Genomic DNA, 17223 nt, shown 5'->3' with positions numbered 1-17223 from the left:
AGGTGAAATATAGATTCGCTTAAGTGCATTGGTGTTATTACCAGTTTTATTTCACATTTCTTCGTAATTATCTTTTGTGTTAAATCCCTGTAATTTATACTGGCCATGAGAGGTTTTGTCATTGCTTTATCAACAATAGCTCTGAAACTCTTTCCTTATTGCGGTAATCATTGCTTGCCTCGAACTCATCAATACATATCTATAATCTGGGTCTCTAGATCCAACCTGCATCTTTTTCAGCATTGGCAACAAATTTGAAAATCTGCTTCTTAGTCTCTTATGAGGACCCCAATTCCTGGGTAGCCATATTTATTTGTTTTCTTAATATATTTTTATATTTCTAAATATCATTTGTGAACATGATGCTTAATTAGTGTTTCTCCAACCCAGTGCAGCACCTTGTCTTAGCAAGATAATTTTATTTTATCCCTGAGATAACACGTATTCTTCCAGGGAGTATCTTTAGATGTTTCTTTCCAAATCAAACATCACTGAATATTTGGTAAACTATTTGGCTTAAAACTGTCCTGGATCCATAGATCAAAAAGTAACAAGTAGTCGATTATTGCCTTTATACATACAAGCATGAATTTTGTGAAGCTGGAATGCAGTTAGATAGATGAAGTACTATACAGTAAAGCTCAAGAAGCAATTTCACTTAAAGCAAACCTGTAGTTGATAGTCAGGAAATTAAAATAATATAAATACATGAATAATGATCAAATGTTGAGGAGCACATTTTCAAGAAGGATTTAGAGGAAGCAATTCAGAAAAGGGCAAACAAGGATAATCTGGGAAATAAAAAACATAGCCCTATTGAAGGACTGGGTATATTTAGCCTTGGAAAAAGAAAATGGGGAGGGGGGGGGATATAGTAGGACTCTTCAGAATGTGCCTCAGTGGCACAGTGGTTAGAATGCAGTACTGCAGACTACTTCTTCTGACTGCCGGCTGACTTCAGTTCGGCAGATTGAATCCCACCAGGCTTAAGGTTGACTCAGCCTTCCAGCCTTCCAAGGTGGGTAAAAAGGAGGGCCCAGATTGTTGGGGGCAATATGCTTATTCTGTAAACTGTTTAGAGAGGGCTATAAAGCACTGTGAAGAGGTATATAAGTCTAAATGCTATTGCCATTGCTTCAAGTATCTGAAGGGCACTCACATACCAAGAGCAACAGTTTGGTGTGGTGGTTAAGACATCAAGCTAGTACTGGGTGACCAGAAGTTCTATTCCTGCCTTGGACATGAAGCCAGCTGGGGAACTTGGGCCAGTTATTCTTTCTCAGCTCTAGGAAATAGGAAGTAAAACAAAACTGTGGGACTTGTCCAGCAAATAGCCAGGACTCAAAGCAAACAAACATGATAAAAGGTTCTCTTCCACTTCAGAGTTTAGAATGTAGAAAAACGTTTTAAGTGACAGGAAGGTAGGTTCTGCTTCAGCACTAATAGAGAAAAAGCATTTCATCAGAGGAAACAATTGCCTAGAAGATGGCTTCTCTTTGTTGGAAGTGTTTATGATCAGCATAACTAACCTTCTGATTGGAAGAATCTAATTTGGATTCCTGCACTAAACAGCAGGTTGAACTTGGCCTAAATGGCCCCTTCTCACTCTACGATTCCATTAGCCAAAAAAAAAAAAAAAAGTTAATGCAAGACATGGTGTTCTACCATAGTACATCATTTGAATGTGATTCAATTCCTCTTCCCAATTTTTTTTGTAAATAAATGTGTGCTTCCATTGAAATTGAGCTGAGGAAGAATATTATTATTTTTCTTCCAGTTCTTGTATTAATTATTGAATAATGATGGACTAGTAGTTTCTCTCTCCTTGCTATTTAAAAAGAAATATATTCACCAAAGAAAAGGGAGGGAAGGAGGGAGGGAAGGAGGGAGGGAGGAAGGGAGAGAGAGAGAAAGAGAGACAGAGAGAGAGAGAGAGAGAAATCTTCTAGAAGCTTTTGTATTTGCATTTCTAAACATTGTATACCTTATTGTAGGTTGAAAAAGGATTTGGTGAATAAGGGAGTCCCAAGGGAATAACCGTTAGCATCATTTCTTTGATAAAGATAAGCCAAAAATATTTTTGTAACTCTCTAGAAAGGACTGAAAGCTTTGAAATATTGTAGAAATCTAAGTCCTTTTATAGCAGACCTGCAAGAAAAACGTTTAACCATATTAACTACATAGAACGTATATCAGACAAAGAAGCACATTTGATTGACTGTAAAACTGTGTATGTGTATATAAAATATTTGCTATAAATTGTGTGTATTATGTATTTGTGTCTTTAGTTAAAAGTCACTATGATACTGACTAGGTCAATGATATATATTTTTATTATTATATGTATTTTGAAATGAATTCATATCTATGGTGTGTCTTTTGAGGGATAGCCTCGGAGGCTTTATTGAACAAGACTAAGGGCTGCATGTGGTCTGCAGTTGCTGGGCTGCCCACTTCTATTATGGTGACAGTTTTGATATTCTTCTTTACTTAGAAACAGGTTTCCCATTGTTGCCTTGGTTTATTCTAGCTAAACCATGCTGCTTTTCCTTCTTTATAAAGTGCCTTTATTTGTGAGAAAGATGAGCTTCTGTTCAAACCTTTGGCATCATATGAATTATTATTCTGATATCACATTATTCTTTGAAATTCCAAGGGTATTACAATTTTAGCTGAGTTTGTTTTGAAGGGATAATCTTTTACTGTAAAACTATAAAAATAGAGCTAATTAAGCACTGCCTCATTAAACAAGCATATGCTGCCAATTCAGGTGTACAGAAGGTTTTAATTATGAACACACAGTAGTGTAATGAAACAAACAAAATGTTAAAAAGTTAAGATATTTACGTAGTTACTTACCAAGCACATCTAAATTATATTAAAGTAGCCAAAATATTTTTACAATCGCCAAGGAATGTCACAACTTTTGAGCACCCCTAATGTTTGAAAATTGAAAGTTGAAAAATTTGAAATACTCTAGGTCAAATCAATATTAGATAAAATCTAGTCAGTTTTCTTGTAGTAACTATAGTGTTAGCAAACAGAGCAGAAGACTTTGTATATGTTGGATCGGGTAAAGGAAAGGCACACTCAGGGTTAGGCAGCGACAGCTTTTATTAATTCTGAAACAACTATGTACAATCCAGCAAAGGTTCAGTCTGACAGCAGCCCTTTTATAGGGAACTGTCAGACCCTTCGACCAATCAGGTTGAATCTCTGTTCCCGCCGGAACAGAGGATCTTGGTGTAAACCATTGTAACTGATTCTGGTATCTAACAGAATACATGTTATATTACTATAATACAACCTCTCTGAAATCCTTATGAAATAATGTCCCAATGAAATACAGTATTAGTAGCTTTGTTATCATGCTTTTTATGAAAGTAACAATTTTGTATATAGGGTGAAAATACATATTTAAAAGCATTGACACCACTGGGGTCAATAATGACAAAACTTAATTTAAAGGTACTCAGCTCTGAAACTAGCAAATAGGCCTGTACAGCATTTCAAAATCAAGCTTCTCCTGATGGTTTCTTAAACTATATGTTCAGCTTGTAGGTAAGGATTCATAGACACAGGTTTTGCTGAAATAATTTTTATCACAAAGCTCTTAATATGGAGAAAACTAAAATCTGCAAACAATAACTCTAAAGTTGCATAGAGATAGAGATAAATACAGAGAGAGATACAGATATACAGATATAGAGATATGTAGTGAATTCAAGGTTCAAATATTACTTTTCTTTCTCCTGCTGGTGAATCCTAATCAACCAAATCACTTGACTTGGTTGATAGAAAATGTACTGTTGCTGTAATGAATCAGCCTGCTTTCAGGCCCTTTGCTTCTGATCTAGCTCTCACACTTAAACTCAAAGGCCAAAGGGTGCGATAAGTGTGCTTCAGTGTTCTTTAACAGAACCTGACCCTGTGAAGGGCAGCTTTGTAATTCTAAAATGTAATAGCATTTAGAAGACACAGGTTTGGAATACAATTGTGTATGTGAAACAGGGGTGGGTTCCTGCCAGTTCTAATCTCTTCTATAGAAGAGGTTCCATAAATCTACAGTGCTGTTTAGAACCGGTTCCAGCTCCCTCTCCCCACCAGTCTGCACATCATCAAGTCTTAAAGCTGTCAAGTTTGAGCACCCCTGGGGATTTTTTTCTAAAGGGTTAGGAATGTGAGGGTCTTGTAACTTGACAGCTTTAAGACTTGCACACTTCAATGCCAGAGTTCCTGAGCCAACATTTTGGTTGCTAAGCAAGAGTGTTGTTAAGTGAGTTTCACCACATTTTACAAGTTGACCATGCCCACCCAGTCACATGGCTGGCAAGCCACTCCCACCCGGTCACATGGCTGCAAGCCACTCCCCCAGTCACACTGCTGGCAAGCCACTCCCACAAGCAGGCCACACCTACAGAAGAGGTTCTAAAAAAAATTGAAACCCACCACTGATGTGAAATCACCCCTTTCCCCTCAAATCAAAGGACCACACTGCCCTAATTGGGATTTTAAAAAAAAGATTTATTAATTCAGTGCATGGGATTCTGTTGTGGCCCAGCAGGATCTGGTTGAGCTGCTGATGGACTTGGATAGCGAGGAACCATATGAGTCTGCCGTGGACGATGTGGAGGACCCTGTGCAGGGTTCAGACTCAGAGCAGGGACCAGAGCGGTTGGTTAGCCACCAGGAGGCTCCTGAGGCATGGAGCAGTGGGGAGGATCAAAGGCAGTTTGTTCCTGATGCTAGATTAAGAAGGGCTGAGAAATGGAAGCAGCAACTCTGTAGGCAGACTCACAGAAGATGATTAAGCACAGGTGGTTGTGGATTGGCCCCTCCCAAGAGAGATTATAGGTGAGGCGTTGTGAGGGGACATTTGCAGGAAATAACCGTTCGAATTAATAGTTAAGAAAATCTATCTGTGTATTCTAGCCGTGTCTGTTCATTTGGACTATCTGAGTTCCTTCATTTGAATTATCTGGGTTGCTGCAGAGCTACTCTATTGAACGTGAGTTGTCTGGGCCCTCAGCCAAAGGATTCGTTATCTCAGTAATTAAACAGTGGCAAACAGCCAAGCCTTTGTTCTGGTTTATTCATAGGCATGGGGGAGGGGGGGTTCAGAACAGGATTCTATCATGCATCATTTGTAAAGATTATTTCTTCTATTAGGAAATGTTGTTACTATTAGAAAAAAATATCCTACCTTCCCCCATGAAGGTTCTTGACAACCTGTTCATATTTACAAATAGTTGCCAAGTGTTCTGCAATCATGTGATTGTAATCTGCAATCTTCTCTGCCAACTTCCCCAGAAAATCAATGGGAAACTGGCAGGGAAGATTGCAAGCAGAGAGGACATTGGATTTCCATTCTTCCAGCCCACTGCAGGATTTCCTTTCTCCTCTGAGCTTTTCAGAATGCTGGCATTCACTGGAGCCCCTCCTCTAGAAGGCTCACAAAGGCTCTGGACAGGAGGGGGGAAGGCTAGGAAAACAATCCAACATTCTGAAACATTCAGAATACTGGCATTTGCTAGAATTTTCTGTAGAAGGGGAAAGTGTTACCTCAGAACACTAGCAGTTCACCAGTGTTTTCCTTTCCCTTCTTTCCCTAGAAAGACTCTGGCAGGAAGGGGAAAACATTTGCAAATGCCAGCATTCTGAAAAGCTAAGAAATCCCTTGGTGTGCTGGAAGAATTGACCTCAAATCTGGCAGAAACACTATTGAATGCCTGCATTCTGACAATCATTCTCCCTGGTGAGACAAGGAGAGGGCCTGGGCCTCAAATGTAATGAGAGGTCTGGACTCTTTCCCCAGTGGTCCACTTCAGGATCCATGCGGTCACCTAATCATCACAACTGGGAGAGCCATGATTGTGGTTGTTTAATGAAGTACCCATATGTCATCTTGATTAACACCTGTTTGATTCAACACCTGAGAGTCTGGATCCAATTGTGGTCATAAGTGGAAGGCTATCTGTAATGAACTGTCTGTAAGCAAACATCCAAACTCAGAGACCTCCAGAATTTAACCCTGAGCTACATATCTATTGGGGCTGCTCTGTGGCAGTGCCTGCTTTCAGAATGAAGTTTTCCTCAAGATTTGAACAGCCCCCATCCTACTGATATTTCAAAAAGCCCTCAAGTTGCCGGGTTCTTCATTCCAGCGTTAGGGGATGAAGTCCTTTTCTTTTTCTTTTTTTATTCTTTCAGCTTGTCATTTCCAACACCTTTATTCATTTTTACCTTGTTTTTGTTGTTTCTCAGTTTTTAAATGTATTTAATGATTGGTAACCATCCAAAGAGTTAGGCAGCATATGTAGGGTTATTCTTCTTGTGGCTATTTCTGTGGTGGAACTGATTCTTGTGGGTGAGAAGAAGGGAAACTTGCAGCCTTCTCAACTTTTGTCTTTAAATTCAGTACTTGTATGCAACTGCTTATTTTTTTATAGAGAAAGGAAACGAAAGGCTCTCTGTGATACCACATGCCTGCCTTTTTATTCAGCTTTAAATTAAGCACTTGTACAAGATATACTAAGTATAAAGGAAGAAGAAAGGATGGGACGAGCAACAACAACGTTTGCCCTTTGTCTGCTGAGCAAGAATCTCTTCTCTCCAGAAGTCAAATGGATATGATCATAAAGAGGCCAATGGGAAGGGTCAATCTTATAGATAGATGAGTGGAGCCCTGCAGATCACTGAGTTCACTCAGGCTGCTCCATAATCAGAATCTTCACATAGGAAGATCCTTCTTTCTATCTTCACATGGAAAGCTTTTTCTGCTTCTCCTCATGAAACACTACTTTGCTGCCTGATATGGCTTCAACAGCAGGACTGTTGAACAGCCTGTTTCAACAGCAGGGTACTGCTACTGTGGTGCAGGCTTTACTGTAAAAACATCTCCTTCACATATGGTGATCTCAACATTGTGTCAAGGAGGGTGCATGAATGGTTTTTCTATTAATCAAGCCTGCACCGGTCTGCATAGTCCAGGGATCCCATTTCCTCTTTTAGATTAAGGTAGTTGGCACAGTTTGAGATATTGTACAGATCTACTGTCACAGATACAGAAATGTCCTTGAAGAAAATATGTGAGAACCCTAGCTCAGGAAAGCATGAAGATGAAACTCAATATTGACCTGCCTTGACTCTCTTTAGTGTAATAGAGATAGAATGGGAAATGCTGTCAGACTTTCAAGATTCTGTTATACAACCATATCAATGGAGCTTCAATATTTCTTGTGATGTTTGTTTCCTGAGCTAAAGCAGCTTAAAGAGTTGAAAGCTCTCTTCATGGATAATGTGGTGCAGAAATTTTCCAATAAATCTTTGTACAGAAATAGTTTTTTTAATGTTCAAAATTCTTTGGTAGCAATAGAATATTAGGGGTGTGTGGGTGTGTATGTGTGTGTGTGTGTGCATGTGTGTGTGTGTTTATTCATGTCTACATTTGTTCAACCATGGATGCATTACACTTCCTTTTAAGCTATGAGAAGTATTTTCTTGGAACCAACATAATAAATGACAGAATTATGTGTAATGTAATTTTTGTATTGAACACAATAATAGGGCCAGCATATTGTTACATGGAAATATTTACATATCTCCATTGAGATAATAAAGTCTGAAATCATAAATCCATGTTTGCCTTAAAGCTTGAAGGAAATGATAGATAAAAATAGCTGTTGTTATTTTTAGAAACTTGAATTTTGGTCTGGTTTTTAAGCTATTGTTGTTTTATTCACATATAGATTATAGGTAGTTCTTAACTTACAACCATTTGTTTAACATTCAAAATTACAACACTGAAAAAGTGATTTTTGTCTGATTCTCACACTTATGACCATCATGGCATCCTCATGGTCATATGATCATAATTCAGGCACTTGGCAAACAGTGTGTATTTAAGATGGTTGTGGCTTCTGGTGATTGCCATTTGTGATCTTCCCAGCTGACTTCCAACAAGCAAAGTCAAAGGGGAAAGCCAGATTTGTTTAACAACCACATGATTCACTTAACAAATACACTTAACAGTCCTGGCAAATTGATTGTAAAATTAGGGGCAGCTAACCTAGCAACCAATTTGCTTAGCAGTAGAAATTTTGAGCCAATCATGATAATAAGTCAAGAATTATCTGTATTTAAGTCTGGCTCCAAAAATAGAAATGTACAAATTATCTACAGTATATAGAGAATTTTTATTTAAGCCAATTTTTGAAATGTGATGGAAATATGTACAATGCTAATAATTGCTAATTGGTGCTATTTGCTAACAGCATAGTATTTATCAAATAAACATATTTTTCTTTCCTTTCTGCAATTTGTCTACTCCCCAAATTTGCTGGAGAGGGTTGGAGAATCTTTGAAACAGATGGTAGAGACTGTTAGTGAGATAAATACAAAGTTTCATTGTATTTTTGCAGTACCATAATTGTTAATAACAGTTTTATTTTCTTAAACACTTTCTGGTGACCTTTCTTAGTTATCTTATTAAGAATCTGTGTTTAATCTAAAATTTGTAATATAGCTCTTCAATTTCAAGTATATAATTCTGGTCAGTGTGTTTTCTTTCTGAGGTGCCTCGGGTGCAATCTCAAAACATCTGGAGCACCATTTGAACGCATTGGCATTGACAAAATCTCCATCAGTTAATTGCAAAAGGCAGCTTTACTTGGAACAGCTTACACCCTGCAATGAAATCTGTATAACACTATCAAACATCTGCCTATCTCAGGTGGATAAAAAAGGCCAAATCCAATCTAAACTGGCTGATTATACAACCAACCATGACAATATAATAAATATAATATCTTTTCCACTCAGTTCATTCAGGGTGTATCAAATTTGAAATTTTGGTTTAGCTATGTTGAGCTTAATTGATTGTAAATTAATTAACACTCCAAAGAAGATGACTTTTTCATGAGATAATTAATCTTTATGATAAATTTTAAATAAGCAGCACAAGCCCAGGCAGATTTTCTAGATGTGCCTTTTTGCTGTTTAGGCTAGGTTGACAGGTTTTTTTCATGTTAGATGAATTAGATCTTTAGAAATGTCTCTTTCTTATATTCATTTTGGCTTGGCAAAATACTGTTGTTATCACAGTAATATTTCACAGTCAAAAATGTTAATACTATCCATAAATTCTGCTCAGTGATAAGCAAGAGATGCAATAAATCATCTTAAGTAATTGATGTTGATTGAATAAGATAAATGGTGCTTCAGGTAGTTATGACCTTATCATTTAACTTCATTGTAGCTGTTTAAAAATATTTTTTTAAGTTAATGCAGCATTCTGGGAACTACAATGTCAGTAAAGGCTAAATAATAATGATTCTAAACTGTAGCACTACTGTCTATATGATATCTTTTTAACGAAAATCTTAATCCAAAGTATTTTGAAACTTCAAGTAATCCATGCCTATTAGATATACCTATCATTTTGCATGAATAGCTTAAGGACCCGAAGAAAATGTCAGTACACATAACAATAGCATAAGGCAAGGTATAATTTGTTCAAGAGTGATATCCTCATAAATCTTTGAAACTCAAAAATGTCTGAACTTGAATATTTCAGGAGGTTCGAACATTGCACATTGTTTACATGCTTATGATCTATATCTTTTTTTAAAAGTAAAGAATGCATGTTAATATCCAAAGTAAATTCCTGATCAAATATATTTGGAATATATTATCAGAGAATATACTATTATCAAGAAAGTTGTGCTTGAATGGTATTGAGTTCCTTGAAAACAATTGAGAAATTAAAGACAAAGAAGAAGATTTATGAAATGGGTGTCTAGATGTAATGGAAGTGAAGATGGTTGTTATAAAGGTTATTGTCATTAGTAAACTGAATGTCAGGTTCCAAGTAATGCATCCTTCACAAATTGAACTCTGAGCCATTCCTTTACTCCAGGGGTGTCCAAACTTGCTGGCTGGGGAATTCTGGGAGTTGAAGTCCACAAGTCTTAAAGTTCCCAAGTTTGGACACCCCTGCTTTACTCAAAGTACAAATTTATTCGGATACACCATTTTGGCACTAACTAGTGAAAAGCCTCTACTAAAGTTCCCGGGCTTTTCACATCAATATAAGTTTTAGTTTTCTCAAGTTTCCAAAACAATCAGTTACATTGTCCAACCAAGATGAGAATTGGTTGCTTGGCGACTTCCCTTCTCCACCACCACCTTTTCCTCCTTCAGTCAGCGAGCCATTGGAATGTGCATTACTCATCATCTAGTTATTCTGTGGTTGCTGAAGGGCCTAAACTGTGTCAAACTGAATTAACGTTAGAATACTCCAGAATACCAACAATCCCACACCATTTTAAAATTCAGGCTTGACAGTGAATAATTTAGAGGTAGGTTGTTTTCGTTTTTGTTAATCTATTCTTATACAGTTTGTTTTCCTCATTATTCCCATTTTGTTTTCAATTGGATTTACTTACTTTATTGTTTCTAACTTTAATTTATTTGGCCCACTACTACTTAATCTTTCTCTACTTTAAATCATGCCTTAAGCTAGAGGGAATATTATGTATGTATGTATGTATGTATGTATGTATGTATGTATGTATGTATGTATGCACCTGTAATATCACCAAAATAAAAACTTGTATTGAAAGAAGTATCAAGTTCTTCATGTGTAAGATCTATAAAAACCCCACAATTTATTTAGTGTTGTTCCTTTTCTGAGAAGTCATATTTTATTGAACACATCTTGGCAGACCTGTAAGATATGATGCTAATGCAGTTTGGCCAATTCATTGGTTATATTTTATAATGGTAATTGTACTTCAGGATAAAATAAAATTTAACAGAAAGCATTTGTTGATTTCTAGTGGCATTTGATAAGAGTTTACAGTTTTAGAATTCAGATTTATATTTAAATTCTGAGTGGAGTGGACCCAGGGGTCATGTGACTTTGCCCAAGGAGAATCCAGCTGTTTTCTAAATTTTAAATTGGATTTGACTAGAATCTTTTAGTTAGTACATGCTACATTGGGAGATTGCCCAATACTCTGTAATTAAACATTCTGATCAGTATGATACTAAATCAAAAATTAAAGAAGTTATTTTACAATCCAGATGGTTATATTTATGGGTATTTCTTATTCCTTGTTTTACAGGTTTTTCATTATTCTTATACAGCTTCATATGTGATATATAACATACAGACAAGGTAAGATAATGTTTGATAAATGTTGCTTTGAGTACTGAATGCTACAAATGTGTCCAAGTAAAGTGTTTACTTTTTTCAAGGGAAGTTTGGGAGCTAAATCCTCCAGAAGTAGAGGACTCAGTTTTACAGTATGCAGCATGGGGTGTACAAGACCAGCAACTGGTAAGAAAAAATTTCCATGTTCATTTTATCAGCTGATCTATTTTAAAGTGTTAATGTATGTAGGGGGAAATACATTTCTTATTTGAGATTTGTATGCAATTATTCTTTGGTTTTGTTTTCTAAGCCACCTTAAGTCGCCATGTGCAATATAAATTTTCTAGATAAATAAAATAAATAAATAAATCAAATTTCCTATACAAATGAGCAATCATATGCTTAAAAATCTCTAAGAGTTGATCAATCAATCAACTGATTGATATGGATGTCCCACTCATAGCAATAACTCTGGGGGTTATATAAAATTAAAACCGCAGGGCTCTGTGGAGAGCTTGGTGGTCTCTGAACTTGGCTCTTTGCTTGAGGATGTTTTGTTACCAGATCAGGTAATATCTTCAGTGGTAGAAGAGAATGGGGTTTGCTCTCTACATATAGTAGCTTGCCCTGTCGATGTGATTGGCGATGTTGCTTTCTTCTTGTTCCCTGAGTAGAGTATTGTTTACAGTTTGACTATTTACTTGAGTTGGTAGTTCCTTGATTAGGAATAAATATTAGTAACATACATTGTGTTAGTAAAATGCATTAGAAATATACCAACATGAAACATAGTTAAAGATGTTACAAAAAAGTTTAGTTTTTCACCAATTGGGGGTTGGGGCGCTAAGTAGTCTATCAATTCCCTGCCTCCAGAAAATCAAAAACTTAAAAAAAGAAGATGATGAAATAAATGTCTCATTTGTTGTCACAACATTATTTAGATCCATAGATCCAAAGTTAGTGAAAGGATATATAGCAGCAGTACTACATAACACACCCAACCTAAACAAATTCAGGTAGTCCTCAGCTTAAGATACAATTGAGCCCAAAATTTATGTTTCAAAGTGAGACATTTGTTAAGTGAGTTTTGCCACAATTTACGACTTTCCTTGCTATACTTGTTAAGTGAACCGTTGCATTTGTTGAGTTAGTAACATGGTTGTTGTGAATCTGGCTTCCCCATTGACTTTGCTTTCAGAAGGTTGCAAAAGGTGATCACATGATCCTGGGATACTGCAACCATCATAAATATGAGTCAGTTGCCAAGTGACTGAATTTTGATCACATGACCATGGGGAAAACTACAATGCTCATGAGGGTGAAAAACAGTCATAAGTCACTTTTTTCAGGACTGTTGTAACTTTGAACAGTCATTAAAAGAATTGCTGTAAGTCGAGGACTATCTGTACACTAAGATCAAAACTATCTACCTACCCACAAATCAAAGGAACCACTCTCAGGACTCATAGTAGAAGCAGTAATGAAGTATCTAGAAACTATGAATTCCCATGTATACATCCAAAAGTATAGGTCTCGTACATATATTATACCTTTGACAAAATAAAAAAGAACAACTTGAAAAGACACATGAAACAAATATTTTCTTTAAAAAATTTCAAGGAAATAAGAAAATAATAACAAACTATGATTCCTGGATATCCTCAGAGGAACAGAAGAAATGGGGTTAAATTAGAAACACAAACCTATCAAAAAACTACCCACATCAGATAACTCAGCAATTGGGACCATTTTTATTCAGCACTTGGATTGGATAGTAGAGTCTTTGGTTCTCTTAGCTTGGTTGTTTCCTTGCAGAAATTTTGTTAGCCAACCAAGTAATATTTTCAATACTAGAACAAAGAGAGGTTTGCTCTCTGTTTATATACAGCATCTTGCCCTGTTAGGTAACAATCAACAACATTTTCCAAAGGATAAAATTCACAAGGGAAGAAGAAAATAACACTGTGCCCTTCCTGCATATCTTCATCAGGAGATGAAACAGTTTATTAAAAAATTACTTACTCTAACCAGGCATCCACCATCAAAGCAACAACCCACCTCCTACAAAAGGAGCTGTGTAAGAACATTTTTCAGATTAGAACGAGCACATTGCAGTAAACCAAAACAACAAAAAAGAGTGCCTGAGTGACCACTCAAACCATTATAGCATCAGCTGTGAAAAGGATAACATTGCCGTACATTCAAAAATCGCATTAAAAAAAACAAAGACTATTACTACCACATGACATTACTATAGTACACAAACCAATTAAAGCTCACTAAATCATCTTAAATAAATCAATACATAATAGCCTAAGAAGAAAAACATGAGTCATCTACAACATACATTGTAATATGACAGCAGCCACTATGTAGGAAAATAGGGATAAGATTAGCAGCATGTATTCATCAATACCAAGTACCAGTAACAGTCAGAAGATATAATAAAAATGTCTTCATTTCACAATAGATGAACGGAGTTAACCATAGTTAACTCAGTTAGCCATAGTTTCAACTGGGAAACTGTGAGAATCCTAGACCAAGCTGAATTCAAAATCACTAAGGAATTCCTCGAAGCTTGGCATTCAGTCATCAATTGGCACATAGAAATAAGCAACATTTGCACACCATTCAAAAGAGATTTAAAAAAATTGTCACCAGTAATGAACACCCAGATAAATACTAATTAACATCAGGATTAATATCAGACAAACAATCAAGCAATAAATAGTCTAATCAAGGAGAAAACAACACCCTGACCAACACTGACAAGGCATCTACTGTATAGAAACTGAGAGCAAACTCCCTTCCATCCTACCACTAATTGACTAGTTAATTCTAATATTACCTAGTTTGATAAGGAAATATCTGTAAGGAATCCACAGTTCAATCCTAAGTGACATACTGTATACCATGATGATGTTTGAGTTAAAGGCCATGTGTATATTGATATTAGCACACTTCAAATGGTCTGATAATTTCCCCCATAATTTCACAGAAATAACATGAGGACAAGGTGAATTAATGGATCAGGGTCATTTTCTGAAACTGACTTCTTGTTAAGAACTGGAATTCCAATTAAATGGTACTTCCAAAGCTCATTTCTGCCAGGCAATTCAGAAAAATACCATAGCTAATGGTGTCAAATGTTTTTGAGAATTCCTGCATAAATAATAAGACATATATTTTATTTAAAAAAAAAACATAAAGACAAAACAAAGATAAATTCATAGATTTTTACATATAAGAGGAATTCAGTCTTGAAATTAAGGTTCTTGATACTTAACAGTTTGAAAATATGTATGATTTATTGTACTGTTTGGTCATAATATGGCAACAGAGCATACATAGAAGTTCTTCTATGGCAGAATATTCTGTTAAAAGTCCATGAAATCAAATATTTTAAGGATATGTTGGTTCCTTTGTTGATAATCAAGTTGGCATGAGCACTTAAATGTTACTTGTAAGAATACAGTTTACCAAATAGGAGCAAAAAAGCAAAGCTGAAGTGAGAAGTAATTGCATCCATCTTGTCATTTTTGAATATGGTAATTAACTATACCAATGTATCAATATATTCCTGCACAACAACAAAATGCCAGGCATGCAATACCAGAATTATACACAGAGCAAAGCTGTGTCCTATTACCCAAAAGGCAAAATAGGTATAAATGTTTCAAAATGTGTATGTTACATAAGTTTGAATGTTTATTTCCCTGTGCCAAAATTAATAGGCTACAACACAGTCACAAGCAAGTGATAATAATAATTCCATTCTTAATGGATAGTTAGTATTTCTTTTAGCTTCTTCTTCTTTCTAGTATGTACCTTTTAAAAAACAATGGAAATATTCTTCAATAAAGAAATATTAGAAACAAGAAAAGTTTTAATAAATGTTCATATATGGAATGCTAAGCTCATATTTTCAATGTTAAAAATCAATAGAAGTGGTTTCCCTAGTTGTAATAAAAATTAATAATTTGTGAGGGTGTAATGGACCACATTTCCAGTACTTTGCATTCATTTTGGTTAGTTGATTAGTGATAACTTATACCATAATGTCATAATGTGTGTCATGAAGAAATAATTGATTGAGCAATTCAGACAATTAGCTTTTACACACATGCTTTGTTGAAAATTGGAGTTTGGCATAGAGCAATCTGTATTATTCAGTCCCTCATTTGTGCTGCAAAATGTATTATCACATTATTAATTAAGGAAGTTTCCATCTAATTATCAGCATAATAGATATGAATATTAATATCATAGTCATTAATATTTGTATGACACTTCTGATGCTTCCCTACATAGATTATCATCTATGTACAACCCCCCCCCCAATGAACTAAATACAGGAATTCCATTTCTTTACAAACAGGTGTAAAAACAAAATATTGTTCTAGTGGTTTATTGGCAAAAAGAAAACAATATTTAATGTGTCTGCTGCAAGATTCTACATCTTATATGTCAAAAGATGTAGGAGAGTTATTCCAATTTTGAGGCATAAAAATTACCTTCCTTCTTACTCTATGTTGCACAATTTATGTGAAATTTAAAACAATAGATCTTTCCTTTTGTAAAAATCAGATCAAATTACAAACCTACTAAGACTGACATGTTTATACTACTAATTGTTAGCAAGACAGACTAATTACAACAATGATTAGAGCTCTAATTAGATGCTTTAATCATTGGCATCTGAAAGAGAGGAATTGGGTGGGTAAATAGCAAAACATATATCATCACATCACAACACAAGGCACATATTTACATATTTCTGTGAAGCATCACAATACATCTACAAATGGTCAAGATTTGTATCATGACATCATCAAACAAGTTTTTGCTCATCATGGCCTGTATCACTGTATCAAAAACATTTAGGTTAGAGCATGGCTGTCAAAGTCCTGGCCTGCAGGCCAGTTGTGTCATGCGCTTGCCACACCCACACCCAGTTTAGCAAAAGTGGAAGTCCCGATTCATCATGTGATGCCACCGTGATGATGTAAGTTTGATACCCCAGGGTTAGAGGAAAGATGGGGAATAAAATAAAATATATCTCCTTATCATGGCAGTCTGTCTGTATGTATATAAAATAAGTATCTTCTCATCCCTATGGTAGAAGACCCTCAAGCTTGGGTCCTCTATCAGAAGCCTGGGAGTTTGAGGGTTCTGTGAAGGATCTTAGCTGTCCCTAGCACTGCACTCTTCTGGACAGAGAGCTCTGATGTAGCTCCTGGGCTGTGTTGGAGCCACTCTCCCAGTTTAGAAGTCACAGCCCTAAGTGCTCCTGGCACTACCCTAGAACCACTTTGGCTTTTATTTTCCACATCAGACCCTGATTCTTGTGCAGCTTCTTTTACTCCTTCCTGATCTCTATGGAGATTCTCAGTCATTTAGGTTATGATTGTCCGTAAGGTGCTTTTTTCAAGAGGCAACTGGACTTTCTGGTTTTCTTTTGAAGATGTTTCACTTCTCATCCAGAGATGATCACTGGTTTGAAAGAGGGGCCAAAGAGGCCATCTGTGTCAAAATTGAACAGCCCTCTCTCAGCAAAGGGAGAGGGATACAACATCATCTATCTCCAGTCTACAACACAGTCCTTTCAACAGTTCCAAGAAGTCTCCACACCCATTTGCACTACTCAGGTGACCCTGAAGACACAGATAAACCTCCAGGTGGCCTTAATGACTTGCTAAAAATGCAAATGACCAACTATCTGCAAGGAGTATAAATCCTTCCATTCCCCACCATCTAGTCATAGTTGAAGAAGCTTCCTGGATGAGGAGCAAAACATTTTCAAAGAAAAAAAAAGAAAGTCCAGTTGCTGTTACTTGGCACAACTACATCTATCACCATTGTCTGCATGTGTGTGTATGTATGTGTGTATGTATGTATGTGTACATACATATATGTATGTGTATCTATAACTGTGAGCGGGATCTTGGAGTCCTAGTGGACAACCATTTAAATATGAGCCAGCAGTGTGCAGCAGCTGCCAAAAACCCAACACAGTTCTAGGCTGCATAAACAGAGGAATAGAATCAAGATCACGTGAAGTGTTAATA

The 17223-nt window shown here is 36.2% G+C and overlaps 1 protein-coding gene across 3 annotated transcripts in view; it reads left to right on the top strand.

The window, feature by feature from the left end:
* Nucleotides 1–17223, top strand: part of DPP10 (dipeptidyl peptidase like 10) — a 652197-nt gene that overhangs the window by 546626 nt on the left and 88348 nt on the right. For all 3 annotated transcript variants that reach the window (XM_081939815.1, XM_081939814.1, XM_081939813.1), the window contains exons 6-7: nt 11127–11179; nt 11260–11341. In XM_081939815.1, the coding sequence (XP_081795941.1) occupies nt 11127–11179; nt 11260–11341 (135 nt within the window). The remainder of the gene's footprint in view (nt 1–11126; nt 11180–11259; nt 11342–17223) is intronic.

This window comes from Natrix helvetica, assembly GCF_964273705.1.
Source record: "Natrix helvetica genome assembly, chromosome: 1".
NCBI classification, from domain to species: Eukaryota; Metazoa; Chordata; class Lepidosauria; order Squamata; family Natricidae; genus Natrix; species Natrix helvetica.
The sequence above is the reverse complement of the archived record's forward strand: the minus strand, read 5'-3'. Positions and strand labels throughout refer to the sequence as shown.